This window comes from Pipistrellus kuhlii, unplaced genomic scaffold (genome assembly GCF_014108245.1).
Source record: "Pipistrellus kuhlii isolate mPipKuh1 unplaced genomic scaffold, mPipKuh1.p scaffold_m20_p_1, whole genome shotgun sequence".
NCBI classification, from domain to species: Eukaryota; Metazoa; Chordata; class Mammalia; order Chiroptera; family Vespertilionidae; genus Pipistrellus; species Pipistrellus kuhlii.
Genome location: NW_023425404.1, coordinates 156,743,712 through 156,767,766, shown reverse-complemented (window position 1 = coordinate 156,767,766; position 24,055 = coordinate 156,743,712). Strand labels below are relative to the sequence as shown.

At 37.5% G+C, this 24,055-nt stretch overlaps 1 protein-coding gene across 1 annotated transcript in view; it reads left to right on the top strand.

Moving 5' to 3' along the window:
- The window catches only part of LOC118723284 (protein CMSS1-like), a 48,383-nt gene extending 25,396 nt beyond the window's left edge, over nt 1-22,987 (top strand). Inside the window, exons 2-3 of the mRNA XM_045570848.1 lie at nt 21,477-21,740; nt 22,241-22,987. Of these exons, the coding sequence (XP_045426804.1) occupies nt 21,477-21,740; nt 22,241-22,777 (801 nt within the window). The 3' untranslated portion in view covers nt 22,778-22,987. The remainder of the gene's footprint in view (nt 1-21,476; nt 21,741-22,240) is intronic.
- The last annotated feature ends 1,068 nt before the right edge of the window (nt 22,988-24,055 follow it).

The following is a 24,055-nucleotide window of genomic DNA, read 5'->3' as shown; positions in this document are numbered from 1 at the left end:
CATTTTCCGGCTTCAAATAGTTGCTCTGCCCTCTCTGTGTGACCTCAGGTGAAGTGCTGCCCCTCTCCTGGTCTCATTGCTCACTTTACTCAGTTCCAAATAGGGTTGTAATACAGGTTAAGTGACAACACTGTCTACCTCAGAGAAAGCAATTTGTAAGTAAGATCATCATTTGTGTTGATCCCAATTCCGAAACTTTAGCAATTCTATACAGGGCCTGTACAGCAGTAGCACTTACCGTATTTTTCGGACCATAAGACGCACTTTTTTCCCCCCAGAAGTGGGGGGAAAAAGTCCCTGCGTCTTATGGTCCAAATATAGCCTACACATATACTTTAAAAAAAAAGTTTTTTTACTTGCCCGGCTCTGTGTGGTCTCTGTGTGCTTGCCCGGCTCTAAAATGGTTCTAAATGCTGCTGTTTACTTTACAGGGTTGATTACATGTGTTTATGACTGTGATGTTGGGTTTTAATGCACATAAAATATTTTAGGACACTATTTGTTTCAGAATCTTTTTTTCTTCATTTCCCTTCTCTAAAAACTGGTGCGTCTTATGGTCCGGAGCGTCTTATGGTCCGAAAAATACGGTATTTAGAATGTTGCTTGGTTATACAAGAGTATACCAAAATAATCTCCATAGTGACTTAGTTGTAAACATAATTTTACATTAGTATTTTTGTTCAAAATTTTCTTAAGTTCCTTTTAAAAAATAATTTCTTTTATTTTTTAAGTCAAAATTTAAGCTTTTCAAGGGCTGGGCTACTAATTTGTTCACATATTGAATACAGAAATGCTACATGTATGTCAAATAAAAAGTAGACTGTTTTTCAAATAAAAAAGTCTATTGAGAGGCAAGCTCTTCACAATGCCAAAACAGACACAGTCACGAGGTTCCATGTTTCAGAAGAGTTAAATTCCTGGGTTGATTTCATTGTTCTCAGTTTAATAATCTGATTACTTTATCACATAATCTCTCCACCTAACATCCATGACTTTAAGATACCTTGAACTCATCACGGACTTTCAACTTAAGGAGGATTCATGTGAGGATTACTAATGGCTTACCTGAAGACAGAGGTTGCAGTATTGAGACATAATTCCTATTTGGAGATTAACGTCATATGGAGTTAAGGTCTGTTTTTTTACTACTCACCTGAGGACATGCTTAGAAACAGGAAGGGAGAGAGAGAGAAAAAAACATCAATTGGTTCCCTCCCATACACATTCCAACTGGAGACCTAACCCAGGGCCAAGGAATGTGCCCTGACCATATCTGGGAATTGAACCAAATAAGCAACCTTTTGGTGGACAAGATAATGCTCTAACCAACTGAGCCACTCTGGCTAGGCAGTTAGGATCTTTTTTAATCAAAGAAATACCTACTTGGCATTATTCAAGTAACACAGGAAACCATGCCATGTAGGTGAAATGTTGATAAAACGTGGCATTGTGGGATGAGGGAGGCTGGGGAGAGGTCAATGGGGGGAAAAGGAGACATATGTAATACTTTAAACAATAAAGAATTTAAATTAAAAAAAAAATCAAGATCATTAGAGAAATGAAACAAAACAAAACTAAAACTAAAACAAAAAACACATGGCAGTGTGTCCTGGTCTGAAAGATAACATTTTGATCCTTTCTCTGGTCATTTAAAACTTGCATCTATGTATTGTGTACAATTTCTTGTTGGCGACTAAGAATAAATTATTTCAACAAGGCAGTAGGTTTGGCTCAGGCAGGCAGTGCTGCAGGGTTATGAAAAGCACTGGCTCTGGAATTGGACTTTCTGCAGTCAGATCAATGCACCAGCACACTTACCTAGTGTGACCTCAGGCTGGTTCCTTGACCTCTCTAAGGACCTATTTCTTGTCCAAAAAAATTGGCATAAAATAGTACCTATATTAGGTTACTGTGAACACCATATTTGAGAATATATATAAAATGTTTAACCCAGGCTCTGTATAGTTAGGGTTCATTAACCTCAGCTATGACCACATTTTACTATTGTTTGAAGATACTTCCTACCATGATCCTGTATTGATAAGTAACAGAATGAGGAAAAGAAGGCTCTTCCTGGTTAGCATCAAGTCCCACTTTATTAAGGGGAATTCTAATTTGCATTTCATTAAATGATTTTAATACTTGTGAGACCAGAAGGTCATGGAATTGGATACTCACCTGTTTTTTTTTAAGGACCTCTGAGTCAGGTTCAGACTAGCTGCCACCTTCTAGTATTTTCCTCTAGTATCTTCCTCCCTGCTTTCTCCGGTAAGCCAAGGAGCTGTTGAGAAAACTGTCAACAAAGAAGAGCAGGTTTCTGGAAGAAGGAAGTGACATGTCTGAGGCCAAGTTTCTGTAGAATGATTGAGCCTGTGTTAATAACAGCCAATTTTAATAAGCATCTACGATGTGCTGCCACTGAGTTAAACACTTTACAAGCATTATGTCGCATACTATTCATAACAACCTTTTGGGACTGGGACTTTCATTACCTTATTTTTATATGACTTAATGAAAGTAAAGAGAGGTATCTTATTTGTCCAAATATCCCTAATTCTTAAGACTAGGGTGTGTTCTGAACACTATACAATCCTGAATACAAAGACATTGTGTCTGAAAATTGTTGCTTTTTAAGGCCTGTAGGGTAGATATAATTTTGAAAGGAGAAAGATTGACTTCTTTTGAAATTTTCCTTTATCTTTATTTCCCCAAGATTTTTTTTTTTTTAAGTTAAGTAACGGCTTTATTTTCTGATATAGAAGCAATTAGAAATCAAAGGAAAAAAGACTAAATAGAAGACACATTTCTTTTGGTCACTTATAGACTTAACTCACTTTAATTGCTTTCTAGACTTAACTATCTGGGGTTGGAATTAATTAAATTCACAGCATGATCAGGTTGATCTTAAAAATATTTAACAACTAGTACAGATGCTGGCCAAGTGAGGAAGTAAGGCCTGGAGGACATCATTAACCCTTTAATTGCTGGAGCCAGGGTATCTCAATGCCCTGGCAGCTGGGATGACTGGCAAGCAGTTAGAAAATAATGGCAGTGGGTGTTTGCCAAGCATTATGGAAATATATACCATATCATTCCAAAAGCTAATAAGGATATATGGGTTCAAGGCCTATTTCTTTTTTAAAAAATTTAGGTATAACTGACATGTAACATGATATTAGTTTTAGATGTACTAAAACTAATAATGATTTGATATTTGTATTGGCAGTGAAGTGACCAGTAGGCAGTAGGTTTGGCAATAAATCTAGTTAACATCCATCAACATACAGAGTTACAGTTGTTTGTGTTTTTTTTTGTCATGAAAACTTATAAGATCTACTTTCTTAACATCTTTCAAATATATGATACAGGATTAATTATAGTCCCTATATTGTACATTACAACCCCATGACTTATTTATTTTTTACAGCCAAGAGTTTGTACTTTTTAATCCCTCTCTCCAATTTCACTCACTCCATGCCTCTGGTAACCACCAATCTGTTCTCTATATTCATAATCTCTTTATTTTTTATTTTGTGTTTTTCAATTGTCTCTTGAGTGTGTGTGTCTTTTATTTTATTTTAACATAAGTTAGATCATATGGTATTCATCTTTCTCTGACTGACTTATTTCAGTTAGCATAATGTCCTTAATATCCATCCCTGTTACTGCAAATGGCAAGACTTTCTTCTTTTTTGTGGCTAAGCTATGTTTCAGTGTATATATGTACCACCTTTTCCTTATTCATTCATTCAGAGATGGTCACTTAGGTTGTTTTTGAATCTTGATTATTGTAAATAGTGCTGCAAAGAACTTGGGGGTACATCTGTCATTTCAAGTTACAAAGAAGAAGGGAGAGGAATAGAGAGTTAGAAACATGGATCAGCTGCCTCTTGCACACCCCCTACTGGGGATGTGCCCACAACCAAGGTACATGTCCTTGACCAGAATCCAACCTGGGATCCTTGAGTCCACAGCCGACACTCTATCCACTGAGCCAAACCAGTTAGGGTGGGAATGACACTTTAAATAGAAGTCAGGGAGGCCAGGTTGGATAACACCATATTTAAACTGAGACTTGAAGGAAGTGAGGGAGCGAGTCAGGCATTATATTGGGTGAAGAACATTCCAAGCAGATGACAACTCATTCAAAGGTCTTTCAGTCTTCTGTTTATTAATGAGCTTGTAATACAAGGAGTTGGGTTCTCATTACCACTTAAGTATCTGGTGACAGTACTGTGGGACTGGCGAAGGATAGATAGAAAACAAACCAAGGTAAATAGCAGGTACAAATATGGGTGGAATCAAAAGAAAAAAAAAAACAAAAAAAAAGGAAGAGTTTTTAATTTTCTGAGTGTAAATTCAAGCAAGGTCATTGGCAAACATCATGCTACTTTTTCCACTCACTGACTTGCCAGGAGCTCTCTGTGTTGCCCTAGATTTCAGACTTGAACATGTTTTCTGGGCTCTGTTTCAAAGCTTCCTCTTTGATACTAGCTGCAGCCTCTCAATAGATCCTTATTCCCCACATTATTTTTCTTTCAGTTGTTTGAACTGTGGTGCAAAGAGTCTCTCTCTTTACATGAACTAGCTCTGCTGCTCCAAGGCTTTCTTCACAACTAAGCATTTACGGGTAATGAGGATTTGATGAATGTACAGGTCTTGACTCAATGATTACTATTTAGAAAATTTAGGTTACCAGCAATGCTCTCTTCCCTTCCCCCAAGAGGTCGACGTGTGTTGCTAAAGAAGGTGGGAAACCTGTTCTTACTTGTGAAAAAAATCCACAAGGAACAACTCCACAGTGCCAAGGAATGTTGGTGTTGACTGAGGTCAAGCCAATACTTTCTACAATTGAGAATCTTAATAAATATCTGTTGAGTTGAACTGGAAACAACTTACTTAGGACATTTAAGATATTTACTGCTCTATGTGTTGAAATCAATCTTGGCAAATAACAGTGAACATTTTCTTTAGGGAAGATTTTTATAAATGATATTTTCTTTAATCATATAATGTCTTCATTCCTCTCCTATTGCTCGGGGTAGATATAACCTTAATCATTGCTTAAGGAAAGCTCTACTGCAATAACTCACTGTTTTAGAATTTAATGGAACCCCAAAAAAGCTCCATGTTTATCTTACATTCTAGACTTTGAGGCCCAGAGAAGTTATATAGGAATAGAAACAAGGTTCCTGATTCTCAATTTGGAATATTTTTCATTACAACATTCTGCCCTTCATGGTTTTCTGTTATTGCTTCACACCCCGGAAGCATCTTCCCTTTTCTCAGGCAGCAAATCTAGGGGGGAAAAATACACTGCTCGGAAACCTGGAATCCTAGAGGCAAAAGGTTGATTCTTACTAGACACAACAGTCACAATTTAGCCCAAGGCTGAGGATGGTTGGAGAAAGATATAGTGGTTTTCCAAACAAATAGTGATTTCAGACAGATGATGACTGTTTTCCTTTCTCACTATAGTTACTCGTCAAGTTGTTTTTTTACCCGAATTTGTCATCAGATAGAATTCCCAGCTGTTGGAAAACACAATCAGAATTCTCCAACAGCTGGGCTACAGCCATGTGGAATCATAAATAAAATCAGCTAATAATTTAAGCATAGTAACTAATTTCTTTCTTGCTAGTTCCAGACAACAATTTAAGGTAGATTTATTATTCTCTTATTTACCTCAGCTAATGGGATAACAAAGATTTTATTTGAGTCAGCCAATTGTTTATCTATAGACAAAGGGACACTTCTTAAGTAAATAGAAACCTCTCTTCTCAAAATACAAAGGAAAAGTTTTGACTCATCATTTTGAGTTGAGTCTTATAAAGGATAACTTTTAACATATGTGGCTCATAAAAAAAAAACCACATAGAAATATACATTAAGCACAAGAATGAGAAAGCCCCTAGTCTTGGTGTCTTAGTCACAAATATATATAAAGTATATTCACTATTTGATATGCAATGTTCAATAGATGATTATTGAAATCTCCACCTCTTCTCTAAAAAAAAAAAAGAAGTTTTGATGTCTCAAATGGAAAGAGACTTACGGCAATGGGGAGAAGTTGGACAGTGTGGCAGTAGTTACAGAGTGAGTAATGTTTTGATTTCATTTTTTTCTTGATCAAATATAAGATGTTAATACCTTTGCAAACACAGTTATTGCTGCACCCGAAATACACAGTGGAAAATAAGGCTCACTATAATAATAGCAAACAAAGTATTTGGATAATAATTATACTAACCAAAACAATAGATAGCTCTATTGAACTCTGCCTGCACACCATTTGTATAGAGCTCATTTATCAGTACACTCATTTTTTCCCTTTCATTTCATGGTGAATATTGAATCTGGAAGAACTGTTCTATTTCCCTGAAGGTTGTTATATCTTGATCTCTTTCTCAGCTCTTCTTCTCTTCCTCCTCCTCCTTCTTCCCACTCCCTTACATTTTAGTCATCCTGATGAAGGATAAGGAAGGAAAAAATGAACAAAACATTCTCATCAACACATTCTTTTAAAGAGTTTACTATGTGTCAGCCCCCAAAATACCAGTAATCTTTGCTCACCTGGAGCTTACATGGGATTTGAAGAGCACAAAACAATGTACAATAAATAAATGAGTACAATAATTACTTCCCCCGAGAGGGTTGATTTAGTTGGGAAGCTCAGAAGAGGCCTCAGTTACAGTGATGATATTTGTTTGAGCTGTGACTTGAAGCAATGCACAGCTCTGGGGACAGAGCTTTTCAGGCAGAGAAGAAGACCCTAAGACAACTGAACCTGGCATGTTTGAGGATCAAATAAAGGCAAGGACAGCTGGAGGACAGTGAGTGCCACCTAAAGAGCTGAGATGGAGCAGAGTGTGACAATCCTGAGGAACTACCAGAACTTTATTCTAGTTACAGTGGGAAGTCATTGGAAGTTTTTAAGCAGAACAGTGGCATAATTTGATTTATTTTTTAAAATGATCACCCTGGCTGTTGTAGTCAGGTGAGACATGATGATGTTTGGACCAAGGTAGTATCAGTGAAGATAGAGAAATGCTGACAGGTTTGAGATGCAATTTGAATATAAAAGCAAGAGGACTTATTGATGGATTAAATAGCATGGCAGAGAAAGAGAAATCAAGGATACATTCTTGACTTTTAATTGAGCAAGTAGGTGGATAATAGTACCATTTACCAAATTGAGGAGCAGCTGGTTTGTGGAGTAACAAGAGCCCTCTTTTGGCCATTACATCTGGGGAAATATCTAAGACTTCTAAGATGAACGTTGTTGCAATGACATTTTATTTATAGACTATATAATATAGTTTTAACATTTTAATTTCTGTGACTGATGGATAGATTACATGGGCAGATGGGGAGAAAGAGACATGAGTAAAGAGATGAGGGGCACAAAGTATGGAGGAGAGGGTGTTCACCTTGTGGTGGTTGTTGCTGACTCCATGCCAGGTGATCCATCTTTGCTCTGCCTGTGCCATGCCCTAGAAGTTCACTCCCTTTTCCTCATTCCCATGCCTTCTCTAGACCACGCTTCTTGGTGTTGAGATGAAGAACTTCCAAGGAAAAGGAAAACAGCAATTGGCTTCTACACTCTTTGTTTTACAATTGTCATTTATCTTTAAAATGCTACACTTTTCTTGATTTATTTGTCATTCCAGTTGCCACATTAAAGCTTCCTATCTCTGAACTTCTGGGTTTACTGAGTTCTAGGAACCAGGAAAAGAATATACTTATTCCTATTCAATAATAACTCAGCATTCATCTCTTTGATATTTTAATAAATATAAGCAATTTGAATGATTCATTTAGAGGAATGTTTTTTAAAACCATAAAGTAACACTAAGGATAGATCTTATCAATGATTCATTGTCTTTCACACAGTTTTAAACTGAATTTTAAGTTTCAGAGGAATGTTGGTTTAAAGTTACTAGTTAATATTTATGTCAAACACTATTACATTTAAAAAAATTTTATTTTGAAATAGGTTAATAAGAAATTGCAAAGATAGTACAGAGAGGTTTACTGTACCCTTTACCTGGTAGCAGCTATTTTTTTTTTAAATCCTACTATATTTGCTTTTAATTAATTCAAAAGAGTAAATATTCTCATATAATTGGATTTTTGGTTAAAAAGTCTATATTTGTATTTTTGCTGTATATATATTCAGAGCAGAATTACCGAGTCACAAGATATTTATATGTTATTTATGGGGATTTAAAATTAATAAATTTATTATCTAATATTTAAAAATATAATAGCAAAAAGGAAAAGATATTTAAACTACCTATAATCCAAGCACTGAGACTTAGTATTATAAAACTTTATGTATAATGTCTTCCTGTGTGAATGAAGGAAGAATGCTCCAGGAAGAGGGACAAGCCAGTATAGAAGTCTAGTGCAACAGACTTCATGTCACTTTTAAGAACTGGAGGCAGCTCAATATCATAGGATAACAGACAGTGTGGGAAAAGATTATGGAGAACTCACTAGGGGCATGTTAATGGAGGACCTTATAACTCCCCAATTAAATTTAGTCTTTATCCTGAGAGCAATGGAAAAAATCATCAAAGATTTTTTCAGGTGAGAAATAACATGATCAATGTTGTGTTTTAGATCATTTCTGCCTGCAACGTGGGGAAAGGAGTAGAGTGGAAGAAGACTTGAGGCAAGAAACAAGATCTCCTGGTAATTCAGGTAAGACATGATGGGTATGTGGACTGGTGAAATGTCAGTGGAGAAGACATTTTGTTATTAATAGGATCTGAAACATTAAGAGAGAGGGACAAGTCAAGGAGAGCTCCCAATTGCTTGGATAACTAAATAGCTGGCGATTCCATTCACAAATAAGAGGAGGGGAGATCTGGGTCAAGAGGAGATAATAAAGTTTTGGATTTACTTGATTGGGATGAACCTCAAGCTATCCAAATGGGTATGTCCAGGTTAGAGAAAATACATAGTTCTTAGATTCAAGACAGAGGTCTATCTTGAAAATATGGTTTGGGAGTTATTGGCAAATATTGTAGATGGCTACTGAGGTAAAAGGAATTCTAATGAAAAAGAAAAAGACTGAAGAGAAAAACAGCTATATTTTAAAACATGGGGGTAGGGGAGAAATGGGACTATAAAATAATCCAATGCTGCAATGCTGCAGACCTCTCTGTGCAATGTTTGATTTCATGTCTGCAGTATTAAGTTTTTCTATGGGAATTAAAGATACTTTCACAATACAAGCATTTTATGTTTATTTAATACTGAAATTCAAGAGTGTCAGTGGGGTGACTTCACTGAACAATCAACAGAAACCAAACACTTCAAACCAACAGCACAATATAACTCTGTGATGGCTCTGTGAAAGGTTATATTTATGAGCTGCTGTACTTTAGTTTTCATAATAGGTCAAGACTCAGAAATTATGGACTTCTGTAAAGAGATGAAGAATTAAAGGGATTTTAGAGAATCCAGTTGGGATTTTAGAGAATGAATTTAGGATTAAAATGTCATTGAGGCAATTTTAGACAATCCAATTAAGAATAAAATTTCCCTTTACAAGAAATATCCTTAGGCAAGAGGAATAATTTAACAAGTATTTCTAATAATGATTTGTGAATTATAGCCATGCTAAGGCAATCTCCTATAGAAAAAGGGGGTAAATGAGAGGCACTCCACACCTGTCCTGAGCCAACCCTGCCTCTGTTGCTAACATCATGGGCTTTGAAAGTCTCTGCTTCTGTTTCCTCATTTGTTATAGGAGGAAGTTAGATTAGGTCAGTTGTCTATAAAAATACAGATTTTAAACTCCTTCTTATAATAAATACTTTATGTTATTCCCTAAAAAGCAAAAATAAAACACAGAAGCACTATAATCACTTTGCACACATAATTTAGTGGATCTCAGTATAACATCCTTTCCGTAATATAGGAAAGAAATAGAGGGAAAGTTACTTATAATTAAATAATATATGTTATATGTAAATGTCCAAGAATAGGAACACTAGAAGATAAGGTGAAGCAGAAAGATACATGTGCCTACTTACATTTGAGCGAAGTGAATAATTCAAAAGCCACACAATTTAAGCAGCAAACAGAAATGCAAATCCAGGAGTCTGAGTGAACACTAGAATAAAAACAAATTTTTATGAATTATTTTGAAAAGAAAAAGTCTTGGAAGACTGAGTAAGTTGGTTAATTCAAATACCATGGGGAGGTAAGAGGAATAGAGAACACTAGGAGATATCTGTGTGTATGTTTTTTAAGTGCAGTCAGAAGACTTCTCTGAAGAGGCATGCTTGCACAGAGAACAGAAGGAAGCAAGGAAGATCTTGCAAAGCACAGGGCGACTCTGATGGGGCTTGCTTAGAAAGTGAAGCAGCTGAAGAAGGTCAGTTCAAGAAGGACATATACTGGTAGGTCAAAGGGTAAGAGTGACAGAAAATGAGGTCAGAGAAGTGCCACAGGAGACCATGTAGGGACTTGAGAGAGATTCTGAGGACTTACAACTTTTGTCTTAGTGAGATGGGAAGCCACTGGAAATAGTGAGCTGAGCAGTAACATGATGAGACTTGTATCTTTTTTTTTAATTTTTTTTTTTTAAGATTTAAGAGGAAGGGAAAAGGAGAGAGAAACATAAGTGTGAAAGTAGAATAATGATCAGCTGCCCCCCGCACTCTCCCAACCAGAGATTGAGCCTGACCTGGAATCAAACCAGCAATCCTTCAGTGCACAGGACCATACCCAACCAACTGAGCCACACTGGCCAGAGTGATACTTGTATTTTTTAAAAATATATTTTTATTGATTTTTTACAGAGAGGAGGAGAGAGGGATAGAGAGCTGGAAACGTTGATGAGAGAGAAACATCGACCAGCTGCCTCTTGCACACCCCCAACCAATGTACATGCCCTTGACCGGAATGGAACCTGGGACCTTTCAGTCAGCAGACTGACGCTCTACCACTGAACCAAACCGGTTTCGGCAATACTTGTATCTTAATAAAAGCCTTTCTTCCTTCCTTTCTTTCTTTCTTTCTTTCTTTCTTTCTTTCTTTCTTTCTTTCTTTCTTTCTTTCTTTCTTCTTCTTCCTTCCTTCTCCTTCCTTCCTTCCTTCCTTCCTTCCTTCCTTCCTTCCTTCCTTCCTTCCTTCCTTCCTTCTCCTTCCTTCCTTCCTCCTTCCTTCCTTCCTTCCTTCCTTCTTCTTCTTCTTTCTTTCTTCTTTCTTTCTTTCTTTCTTTCTTTCTTTCTTTCTTTCTTTCTTTTGTCCTTTCATCCTTTCTTTCTTTCTTTCTTTTCTTTCTTCATTCAGGATGAATATGGTCCAATTAAACATAGAATTGCAAGAGAGGAAGTAGGTAGACCAAGAGACCAGTTAGGAAGTTATAAAAATTCTTCAGGTGAGAGACAATGGTGGCCTGGGCTTAGCTGAAGAGGAACTGGGAAGTGGCTGAATTTTAGAAACATATATGCTAAATAGAGAGTAGGTAGAAAATAGCCGATTATTGGATGTAGGAGTAGGAGAAAGGAAACAGTCATTACTAAAATCAAGATTTTGCTTGAGCAATCTGAAGAATGGGCAAGATATTTACTTTCTGAAATGGGGAGTGGTAAGTGTGACTGAGAAAATGACTTTAAAATTTTACTTTATTATGATTAATTTAAATAGTTGCATGAGCTGGTGGCTACTGAATTGGACAGCATAGCTCTAGAGAGAGGAAAGTTGGGAAACAGACCAGAGAAGGTCAATTGCTGTAGTGATGACCTTGAGTAGCTGAAAGAAAAAGGGATCTCATACAAAGGAGTAGGGTTTGGCCTTAAAAGGGGCAAGGGCAGTTGATTCATTGTAACAGAAGGGATGGCATGTGGGTTCAGATAGAGGTATGTTGGTGAATGTGGTGGTGGAGATTTATGGAATTTCTCTTTTGATTGCTCCTATGTATTCAGTAAAATAAAGTATGTGTCTAGGAAAATTGCACATGGCAGGGCTAACAATACACTCTTTCACTTGTGCCTGGAGGAAGACAATAGCAAATTCCCAGTCCTGTCCTTGCATTACTACAGCCTGTAAGGCTAAGTTTCCTAATGCCCCACTGACCTACTAACATTCCTGAGGTTCTGAGCAGTGTCATAGGATCACCTAAATAATAGTTACCCAGGAGATTAAGTCCCAAAGGCGGAAACACATTTCTGCTTCACTGAGTTGTGTTGTGATCTCATTGTAATGCTACTCTGAATGAAGACAAAGATCGTTCTGGGAAAGAAAAACCTCCTAATTTATGTGGCTCACAACATAAGCGTTACAACAAAGGGAAAACATTTTGGACTTTGTGAAATAACCCAAACAAGGAACTCTGGAGTTCTGGTGGTCCAGACAGAGAGGTGTGGATTCTGAACTCACTCTCTCTCTAAGGACCTTGCAGAACTGAATTTCTCATCTCCCTCTGGAGTGCTGAGGCCCCTTTTAATCTGCCTGATCAGCTTTCTCTGAGGCCTGCTTTTAGGCACCTCAGAATCAACTTGTCTGAACCAAAACTCATCAGTAACATTTTTTCTCTTTCCTTCTGGAATTGAGTTCATTCAGGCTGAGATGACAAAGAGAGACAGACCACGAGATTGTTAATCTGAGGGTGTGAAAGATTTGATTATCTTGCAGGTAGCACTTTTCTCCAGAGCATTCTCTCTCTTCACTCCTTTGTGATTCAGCAGGGAGAGATTTGAAGATAAAGGTATAGTAGTGAGGTCAGCAAGAAAGGAACCCTTAGAATTCCTGAGAAAAGATGTAAAGGGACAAAGGGGCTTTGGAAGAGGAGAAAACAGTAGTAGGAAAGGGTCAGAAGTTCCTCAGTCAACTTTAAGGGGGTGACCAACTGGGCGAACCAAAGGCCAACAACTGTGACATTGCAGCAGTCAGAGAAATGTGTGCCCATGGCCACGCAATAGGGTGCAGAAACCTCTTTAGACTCCCAAGTTATTCTCTCCTTATAGTTTCATCGCAACTTTTTCAGCTATTTGTCAGACTTTCATTTAGGCTATGTGGGATAAACTCTGTGCTGATCCTTCTTGTCCTGGGTATGGACACAGTTTTGAGGCTTCACATATATTCAGTTTACCAACTGTATACATATGTGTTAATCAAGTTTCAGAGCAGGACTCTGAGAGGCACAGAGAAAACAGTTCCATCTATCACATGTGGCTGAGGAGATAGGCAGGTCAATAGGTGAAGATGGCGCTGGGCCTTACTCAGGGTCTGGGTTAGGTCTGGGAATGAAAGAAAAGAGAACTCATGACTTTCTCTTTAAGGAATGTACTTAGTTCAACAGGGAATCGATATAGATAAGGAGTGTTTCCTGTTATGTATAATACAACTCCTCATAAGGTTGAGGTAGGGGAGTGCTAGATGTGGAGGACGATTTGAAAAGGAATTCTGGAAGTAATCATTGAAAAGCTGTTTTGAAAAGATGTAGAAAAGCTGTTTTGAAAAGATGTAGAAAAAAGATAGGGAGAGAGATATATGGGAGGTGAAGAAATTTGAGGTCTATACAAAATAAAGTTCCCCTTAATAGGACTTTATTTTGACTGACCTACAACTCACTAATACTTGTCCAGCATTCATACAAGCAAAGCTAATACTTTAACTTTGTCTAAAGCTTTTTTCTTGAACCATTATATTTGCTATTTTATTATCTTTTTGAAAAAAAAAAATAATTCACAGCTTTCATTGCATAGTGCGTTGAACCCATCACATGTATAATAAGTTTGGGGGAAAGACTGAAGTACAGTTTCAATGGTTAGGACTCCCAGATGAGACATCTACACCCAGAGCGTAACATATATTTCTTTCAAGTCTGATGTCTTTGGGCAATTAATAGAATAAAATTCAAACTTTAATCATTTTATGATAGCATAAAATTATGAGACATGAGCAGGAAAAATGAGGGATCATAATCTTACTTTTCTTGATTTTTCAATGGATTGTTAAAAAAATTGCAACATGAGGTAGACTCATTGTTTGATGGTTTGGGAACCTAACTCCTCACAACAACATTTGCCAAGACACTTAATCTGTTTGGTTTTAAGAAAAACCTTTCTTTTCTTTTCTTTTTTTCTTTTTACATTGTGAATGCAAAGAATAAACTTACGGTTGTTTATTAAAGAGATTCTAAAGTGTTGGCATGTCAATAGCAGGAAACTCACTTCCCAACTTGCACTTGACATTTAAGAGGCATCAAATTGCTCATGAACTAATTGCTGACAGCTATTGTTATTTCCTGGTGGAGATTTCACCGTGAGGGCAGGAGAAGGCTGAATACTACGTAGGTACTGTTCATCACGTGCCTTCAGATATATGTTCTTGAAGGTCTGATTAAATGTCAATTAAGTAGAGAGGAAACTGTAAGAGAATCAGGCTGTGGAGTCACCTGTGGTTCCAAGCATCTGCTGGATTTGAGCTTTATCTACAACTTTTTTCACATGCACTAACTCGGGAAATGCTGCTCATGGGATGAAGCTGCTTGTCAGGCTTATGACGCAGGAAACTGAAATATTAGCCAAATGAAATGTTGCACCATCTAGGCTGTTCACTCAGACCACATACAATTTTGAACATGATCATCTGTAGCCTCAGATCTGCCAGCTGAGAAACAGAAATTAAGCACTCAGGGGAACAGTCTGACGTTGGCTGCAAAGGACAATACGGTGCCTACAGACACAGATCATGTTGTTTTCTTTCTTGCATATGGCAGGTGATGACAAAGTTATGCAAATATGACATGAATACATAATTTCTCAAAGGCACTTCCTTTGTGCCAAACAGACTCTGGATAACTTTAGCTTATTTTAGAGTCTAGCTCTCCCAATTTTCCTACGAACTAGAGCCAGGAAATGTTTCTTTCTCAGAAAGGCTTAGGCCCTACAAAGCAGGGCTTGGAGTGAGAGACTCCCCAGGGCTGGGTGAGAGCAGGAAGCAGTTTCAAGGATGTCAATTCCTTTCTCTGTCATGACCTCCCATCTGAGTGGCTAGGGTTCACATAAGGAATAGTAATTATTATCTAAACTTAGGGACAGAAGTGCCTGGCACTGGATGGTAAAACCCCATCATTTTATTCAAGCTCCCACCCAAAAACTCTTCTTGACTAATAGGATCTGAACATTGACTCTCTAAAGTAAAAATACAGTGACCACTACTACATCAAAAGGAAGTGTTATTAAAATAAAACAAATATACAGAAGAAAGTATTTTGCAATGGGAGAATTGTAGTCTCTCAGTTTTATTGTTGGTAAGTGTTTCCAGATGCCCTAGCTGGTTTGGCTCAGTGGATAGAGCATTGGCCTGTAGAATGAAGGATCCAAGGTTTGATTCCGGCCAAGGGCACATGCCTGGGTTGTGGGCTGGATCTCCAGTAGAGACATGCTGGAGGCAGCTGATCAATGATTCTCACCATTGATGTTTCTCTCTCTCTCCCTCTCCCTTCCTCTCTAAAATAAAGAAAGAAGTATATTTTAATAAGTGTTTCCAGGTATCACTTAGAATCCCCTGAGTTCTACCTGCCATACTCTATGAATACACTGCCCCCTAGGAGTTTGCCCTTTGCCTAACAGTTCTCTCCCGGTAGCACCATTTTCTCCCTGAGCTTTCAGATCTCTGGCTTTACCCAAGTATCTCTCATGGAAGAGGATGTTTGTCCTAGAAGTTTGTGCTCACTGGATTGATTGGGAAACATGATTCTTTTGACATTAACTAATGGTCTAGAAACTAAGTGTTAAAAGATAAGAATTTATTCCTTTTGGAATAGATATTCCTTCCCAAATGTCCTGGACTGGCAGAGTATTCTGTATTCCTAAATTACTGTGTGTAGCCTCCAGGGAGGAGTTCTCAGTGATCAGCTCTTTATTGTCCCCACCCCATTTCTACCAAAAACACTTTTCCAAACAACAACCAAAGAAAGTTGGCATGCCTTGGGATAGGATATGCTACATTATCTTAAGTAAAGAAGGAGAGTGATGCCATTTTACAAATAGAAGGGAACTAAAAAATAATCTACCCCAATTCTTAATTTTCTGATAAGCAAAGAAATGTTCAGAGAAGTCACACATTTAAAACTGCTTGTTGGTGGTAAAAAAAAATTGCAAGTTCCCAATTTCCACTTCAGGGCACTCTTCATTGTGGCATGGTGTCTATTATATTAACACTAGAGGCCCAGTGCACAAAATTCATGCACTTGGGGGGGGGGTTCCTCACCCCTGTGCCCTTTGGCAGTCCAGGAAATCCTTAGTGCTGCCACAGAGGCAGGAGAGGCTCCTGCCACTACTGCTGAGCTCACCAGCCTTGAGCCAGGCTCAGGGCTTCTGGCTGAGTGGTGCTATGGCTGTGGAAGTGCACTGGCCACCAAGGGGCAACTCCTACATTGAATGTCGGCCCCCTGGTGGTTAGTGCTCATCATAGCGACTGGTAGTTCCACCGCTTAGTTGGTTTGCATATTAGCCTTTTATTATACAGGATTATTACAAGGGCCACAAAAAAGTGCATTCAATCCTACACATGGTTATTGAGTCTCTACCATGGACTATTGCAGCTTATTACTTGATAGTCACAGACTGAGGTGCTGAGTGTACCCAAAAAGACCCTGCTGCCCCAGAGCACACATTTACTGGAAAAAAGATGATAAGGAAAACACTATTTTTATTATGGTTATGACTTTTGGGTGTCATACTGCACAATGAGGTAATTTTCACTGAAAATGGCTGGCTGAAAAGTTATTCTATAAGCAATTGAACATGTTTGTCTTTTGTGACATTCCCTATTGAAAACATTCTGGCCGTAAGAGTGCACACCTCAGGGTAGCTCTCCCGTTCTCTTGTTTTGAAGTGTAGTTAAATAATTATGACAGAAGGTAGGGGAACTATTTAGAAGGCATGTGAGAAGGGCAGTTACAGTCCACAAAGGGGTGCACCAAGGTAACTGGGAGGCTGACCCATTGAACTATATAGGACACACACCACACAAAGCTACCCTACCAACTCAGGGAAGCAGCGAAAATGAGGCAAGGAAACAGGTCACAAATAAAAGAAATGGAGGAGAACAAACAACTGGAGATAGAGCTTAAAACCACGGTTATAAGGTTTTTCAAGAATTTCCTAGAAAAGGCCAATAAATTTAATGAGACCCTTAAGGATATGAAAAAGGACCAACTAGAAATTAGACATACACTGACTGAAATAAAAAATTTTATAGAGACCCAACAGCAGACTAGAGGAATGTAAGAATTAAGTCAAAGATTTGGAATACAAAGAGGCAAAGGACACCTCTCCAGAGAAGCAAGAAGAGAAGAGAATCCAGAAAGTTGAAGTTAAGGAGCCTTCAGTACCAACATCAGAATTGGGGGGGGGGGGGGGGGGGGCAGAAGAAGAGAGAGAGCAAGACATTGAAAACCTATTGGAAGAAATACTGATAGAAAACTTTCCCCACCTGGTAAAAGAAATAGACTTACAAGTCTCGGAAGCGCACAGAACCCCAAACAAAAGGTATCCAAAAAGGACCACACCAAAACACATCATAATTAAAATGCCAAGGGCAAAAGACAAAGAGAGAATCTTACAAGAAGCAAGAGAAAAACAGTTAGTTATCTATAAGAGAGCACCCATATGATTATCAGCTGATTTCTCAACAGAAACTGCAGGCCAGAAGGGAGTGACAAGACACATTAAAGTGATGAATAGCAAGAATCTACAACCAAGATTACTCTACCCAGCAAAGTTATCATTAGAATTGAAGGGCAGATAAAGAGCTTCACAGATAAGAAAAAGCTAAAGGAGTTCATAACCACCAAACCAGTATTATATGAAATCATGAAAGGTATTTTTTTTAAAAGGGGAAAAAGAAGAAAAAAGTAAAGATAAAAATTATGAACAACAAATACATATTTACAAACAAGTGAATCTAAAAGTCAAGTGAATTAAAAATCTGAGGAACAGAATAAACTGGTGAATATAATATTGTAGAATAAGGGGCATAGAATGGGAGGGAATTGATAATTCTCAGGAGCAAAAGGGTGTTTGTGTGGGGAGTACAGGAAGAGACTGGACTAAAATTGTACACCTATTGATGAGGACAGCAGGGGGTGGAAACTGGGTGGTAAGGAGCTATGTGGGGGGGGGGGGGAGAAAAACAATTGGAATAATCTGAACAATAAAGATTTCTTAAATTTAAAAAATAAAATAAAATAAAATAAAATAAAGAATAGATCACCATAACATGGTTCTCTGAGTGGCTCTGAAGGAGGGAATGAAGTGTGGCCAGTCTGCTGGACCTGAGCCTGGGATCTGGGCCCACCTTCTCAGCTCTGCACCTGAGCAACTTTGTGAAAGACAACTATGTTCTTGGAACCTCAGTTTCTAATTATCTAAATGCAAACAATTTGCAAAGTCTAAATTGTTAGACTGATGTGAGTGATTATGCATATTGATGTCTACATTACTACATTTTGAGACTATAGTAGAGTGAAGGTTACAAATAGGGTGAAAATGCAATCATGTATTGAGAATCTGCTTTTGGGTTAGGCAATATGCTGGGTTGTGTGTGTGTGTGTGTGTGTGTGTGTGTGTGCGCGCGAGGGCGTGTTTCTAGTTATATTCTTTTCAAACCAGTCTTGTAAAGAGAAATTATTAGTTTATTTTATGGATAAAACAACTGGGATTCAGAGAGTTACCAAGAGTCCCAGAGGCAATGAGCAGAAGGGATGGGATTCTAATTCTGAAATTACTTGACTTTATACTTATGCCTTAACTGGGCTAAGTGGCCACTCATACACAATGAATAATACTATTGGAGAATCTCCTAGGTAAGTGCTTTACTGACATGTAATTTCTCTGCACAATAAAATGAGAGTGCTTTATGGTCAGATGAACAGTTTTGAAACTACAAAAAATACATAAGGATCACTTATTATTTAAAAAAATTTTATGCTGTGACATTTACCACTATCCTTTCTGAAAATGAGAAACTACAACTGAAAAGTCTAAAGTAGGATTAAGGATTTAGTTTGAAACATGACATTTATTTAGATTATAGTTTAATAATAATTGGTGGATTATTCATTTTAGGAGGTTAATTGGATCTCTAACAAACTTTCATAATAGTAACTATCATATAATGGTGTTTATTTGTGGGCTCAAGGGCATGTTGACCTCACTCCTCCTAGCTCCTTTCTAAATCACAAGTGCTATTTTTTCCAGTCTTTCAGATGAAGAGAAGGAGATAGAGAAACCCAGAGGGGAGGGTCCAGTCCAAAAAAAGGCTGCCTTGCCTGCAAGATGATGCTCTGCTGTCTCTCCTCCTGATTCTAAGATAGCAACAGAGGGATGCTGATGAAAACAAAACAGAACAAAACAAAAGATTAGGCAAGCTTTCTAAGGATCAGGTCCACTCTCATGAAGATCTGATCTTTCTGATTTCTACATTGCTTAAGTTATTAAAAAATGTGCATCATCATGTTTACTATGACACCAGCAATAAATGTAAGAACATTTTGTTTTCTTGCCAGAATGCTGAGTCAGGTTTACATAATTGTCAAAAGGAAAATGAGTACTTTAACCTGGTTCGCAGAACAACTGCCCAGATAATCACAAGTTCTTGAATTTCAGTTGTGATCCATATTTTGGACAATTGGCTTTCCTTAGTCTAGGATGACAGAACAGAGTTGTAAAAAATGGAAAGCTTAAAGGTATTTTTGGGGAAAAGAACTTTCTTTTCTTTTCTCTTCTTTTTTTTCTTTCTTCCTTTTCTTCTTCTTCTCCTTCTTCTTCTTCTTCTTCTCCTTCTTCTTCTTCTTCTTCTTCTTCTTCTTCTTTTTTAAGGGAATGGTATGTGAGATTACATTTTATCAGATAATTATTAGGACTAAAGTTTTCAGTTTCAATCTTCTAATTTAATTTTATTTATTTGTGGTAAGAATGAGTGCTCCCAATTATTTAGCACTAATAGTTTGCTAGGTGCTTTCTGAAGGCTTTATGGGTATTAACTTAATTATTTACTGACTTAATTCATAACCATATTTCGAGGTAAGTACAACTGGTATTATATTTTAGTCTGTGGAGAAAATGAGACATGTCCCAAGTCCACATTGATGGTACTCTTTGGAAATGAGTCTTCAGCCCTGTACTTTCTGATGTTATATGTCTGTTTTAAAGCATTATCCTGTAAGTCTTAAGCTGCATCTTTATTATGCCATTGAAACAGGTTCCTAAAAACATTATTATATGTAAAGACCAAAACCGATAATAATAATGACAACACTTTCATCTGTGTCAACATACTAACTCCTCTAAACAATACTGTTAGGTAGGTTGACCTTTCATCTGAATGTTATGGATTAACCACTAAATGCAAGGATTCAAATCAGGCATTCTGTCTCCAAAAGCCATTTGCTCTTAACCACAATTCTATTTTGCCTCTCTGATCTATTAATTTAATTAACTACATATAAGTGCAATTATTTTAAAGAATTACTCTGCATCTTTAAAGATTTATACACATATGCATTTCAGACTTTCATCCATTCTCAGAACCATTGGTCTGCCAATGAAGATGAGCATTTTTTATCTTGGACACGTTATGTTTTCAATTTCTATTGTTTCTCAAGTGAGATATCAGGTTGACAGTTGGATGTTCAAGTCTAGACAACTAGATATTCAAGCCTGGAGCCACTTGGTGTCAAGTAGAATGAATTGATTAATATCAAAGGCTGATAGCTCAGAGTCAGGGGGCATTAAAAGGCAGACATAATGGATTTTAGTTTTAGCTCTGTCTTTCGAACAGTGGGATCTGGGCCAAGGTTTTTCATCTCATTGAACCTCAGTTGCTTCCATTATGAAATGGGGATTTATTCAACAGACATGTATTGAATGCCTGCACTGTTCTAAGTGCTGGACATAGCCAGGAACAAAACATACAGAAACGCTCATTCTTCTTGAGTTTATATTCTAGTGTGAAGGGGCAATGTGCAGAGTTAAGTAATAAACCATTGAAAAAGTGATATATATATGAGACATGTCCCAAGAGTTAAGTAATAAACCATTGAAAAAGTGATATATATATGAGATATGTCATATATATATATATATATATATATATATATATATATATATGGTTAAATATTTCAAATGCTTGTAAGTATCAAAGAAAACAAGGAAGCAGGGAAGGTGTGAGAGAGAGTGTTGGCTGGAATAGAAATGGGGAGCTGAGGATGGTGAAGAGTTAAATTGTAAAAATTGTAAATGATACAAATAGTTTTCTTAGGGCTGTGATGGATAATAGCCCAATAAAAATGGAAACAAATAATATATTTTTAACTTTCTGTTTTTATCCATAAATCAGGCTGTATGTACTATTCAATTGTATAAAGCTCACACTTCTTTTTCACTATTATTTGGCTGAAGATCTGGCACTAGATACAAAGACTGCAATCTCTTGCTTCCTAGATTTCTGCTGTCATTTTTGCCTGGGAAGCATCAGATGGTGAAGGAGGGGGAGACGTAGAAATGAAGCAGCAGGAGGCAGCTCCAGTTCCTGTCCCATCGAAGAAAACCAAACAGCCTACGGAATGTTTCTTGGTACAACCAAAGGAAACAAAAGAAGATGCCACCAAGACCAAGAAGAGGAGAAAGAAGAAAATTACTGACATTCTTGCAAAATCAGAGCCAAAACCTGGGACACCTGAAGACCTACAGAAACTGATGAAGGACTACAGTGGTGCCTCGCATAAAGAACGCCTCACACAGCGAACGCTGCACACAACGAACTTCATTTCATGATTCATACAACGAACTTCGTTTCACACAACGAAGTCACCCGAGCTTCCACTACCGCTTTGCCCGAGCTTCCACGATCGCTGCCGATGTATTGCATCCTTCCGCGCAGGCACTGCAGGCAGTCGTTAGTCACTGCGCTTAACTTAAGCACGTATCGCGGCAATCGTTCTTCATTACGAATTAAATCACGCACGTATCACGGCAGTCGTCCTTTTAAGTTAAACTCAATATTTTTTTTATATCATGATGTATCTAAATAAAAATAATAACAAAAAATTATCTTTTTTATGTCATCTTAGCATATTTTATGCTACAGAACGAATTATTTTTTTTTAACATGTATTGTTATGGGAAAACGCGTTTCACATAACGAACTTTTCGCATAACAAACTTGCTCCTGGAACGAATTAAGTTCGTTGTGTGAGGCATCACTGTATTACAGCAGCAGCCGCTCAGTGATTGAATTAGAAGAACTGAAGCTACCAGACTCCTGTTTCCTCAAGGCCAACGATTTGACTCGTAGTCTTTCATCATACCTAAAAGAAATCTGCCCTAAGTGGGTAAAACTTCGGAAAAACCACACAGAGAAGAAGTCAGTCCTACTGCTGATCATCTGCAGCTCTGCCATCAGAGCCCTGGAGCTCATTAGGTCGATGACAGCATTCAGAGGAGACAGCAAAGTTATGAAATTATTTGCAAAACACATAAAGGTCCAGGAGCAGGTGAAGTTGCTGGAGAAGCGTGCCATGCACCTGGGTGTAGGAACTCCAGGGAGGATTAAAGAGCTCGTTAAACAAGGTGGCCTTAATTTGAACCCTTTAAAGTTTCTGGTTTTTGACTGGAATTGGAGAGATCAGAAGTTGAGGAGGATGATGGACATTCCCGAGATAAAAAAGGAAGTTTTTGAACTTCTGGAAATGGGAGTCCTCAGTCTGTGCAAGTCGGAATCCTTGAAGCTGGGCCTCTTCTAATCTGTGTTCCGGTGAAAATCCCAGTGTTCGCAGTGGGATTTGCCTCTTGTTCAATGGCTCAGACACACTGCAGACACTCAGTACATATCAGCTGCTATTTTATTGCATTAGCTGCATCACCAGGTAGACCCTGGGGAAGGTGTGATCAACATGAATCTGTCCTTTGCCAACCCCCTGTATAATAAAATATTGCCAGCTTGTTTTTCTCTAAAAAAAAAAAACACAAAAAACCCCACAAAAAAACAAAAAAAAACCCAGAATGCTATTATTTTTAATCTTTTATGGGTATTCTTAATTATTATATGGAACTAAAGAAAGATCAGTGAAGACCCCAGTTTAAGTGATCCAAAATTGGTCCAAAACTCCAAGCTGAGCTATACTTCAATTTGGATGTGAGTGGCAGAAGGAAGCATAATTTATCCCTTAAAAAAAAAGGGGGGGGGGGGAGGAAGAGCTGCCTTTTGTTACACAATTATATTTCTAATACAATGCTATAAGCATGTCTATAATATTAAATCACAAAAATAACTCTGAAAGGAAAATGGAATATGCAATGTTGCCTTCTGTTTGTTTCTGAAGGGATGAGCTATTATTTCAGATATTTTACAGTTCTATAATAAAAAAGTAGCTGAAAAAGATTTGCTTATTTGACATTTCTTATTTTAGTGCACATTATTAGGTTATTCACTTTATTTTTTTCTTTTAAATAGCAAGAATCCATTTTATTTATTAACTTGTTTGTTTATTTATTTATATTTAACTCTATTTTGTATTAGTTTCAGATGTACAGTATAGTGGCCAGACAATGATATACTTTATACAGTAATACCCTTTGCCCCCAGTATTTTAAGTACCCACCTGGCACCATACATAGTTATTACAATATTATTGTCCATACTCCCCAAGCATGATTTATTCTGAATGACTTTACTTTGGAAATTTACCAACATGTAATGTGAAGAACATCAAGTGGACATAACAATTATGCAAAATAATTGGCATCAAGCCTGGTACAAATAGGCACTTGGAAATGTTACTTCCTGCCACTCCTCTAATCCTTTTGCTTCACCACTTAAAAGCTCTGGATCATGTCTGCTCAGCTACATTATTTCTGGGCATCATGACCCATGACTTTCCACTCCCTGGAAGGAATGCCTTCTGATGATGACCCTAAATATCTCTTTCCCCTGTCACCTTTCTCCTTTCTTTATTACTTCAAATTAGGACATTCAAGTAGTTGAAAGTGCATTAATAATGCCTAGGTCACTAGGCACATAA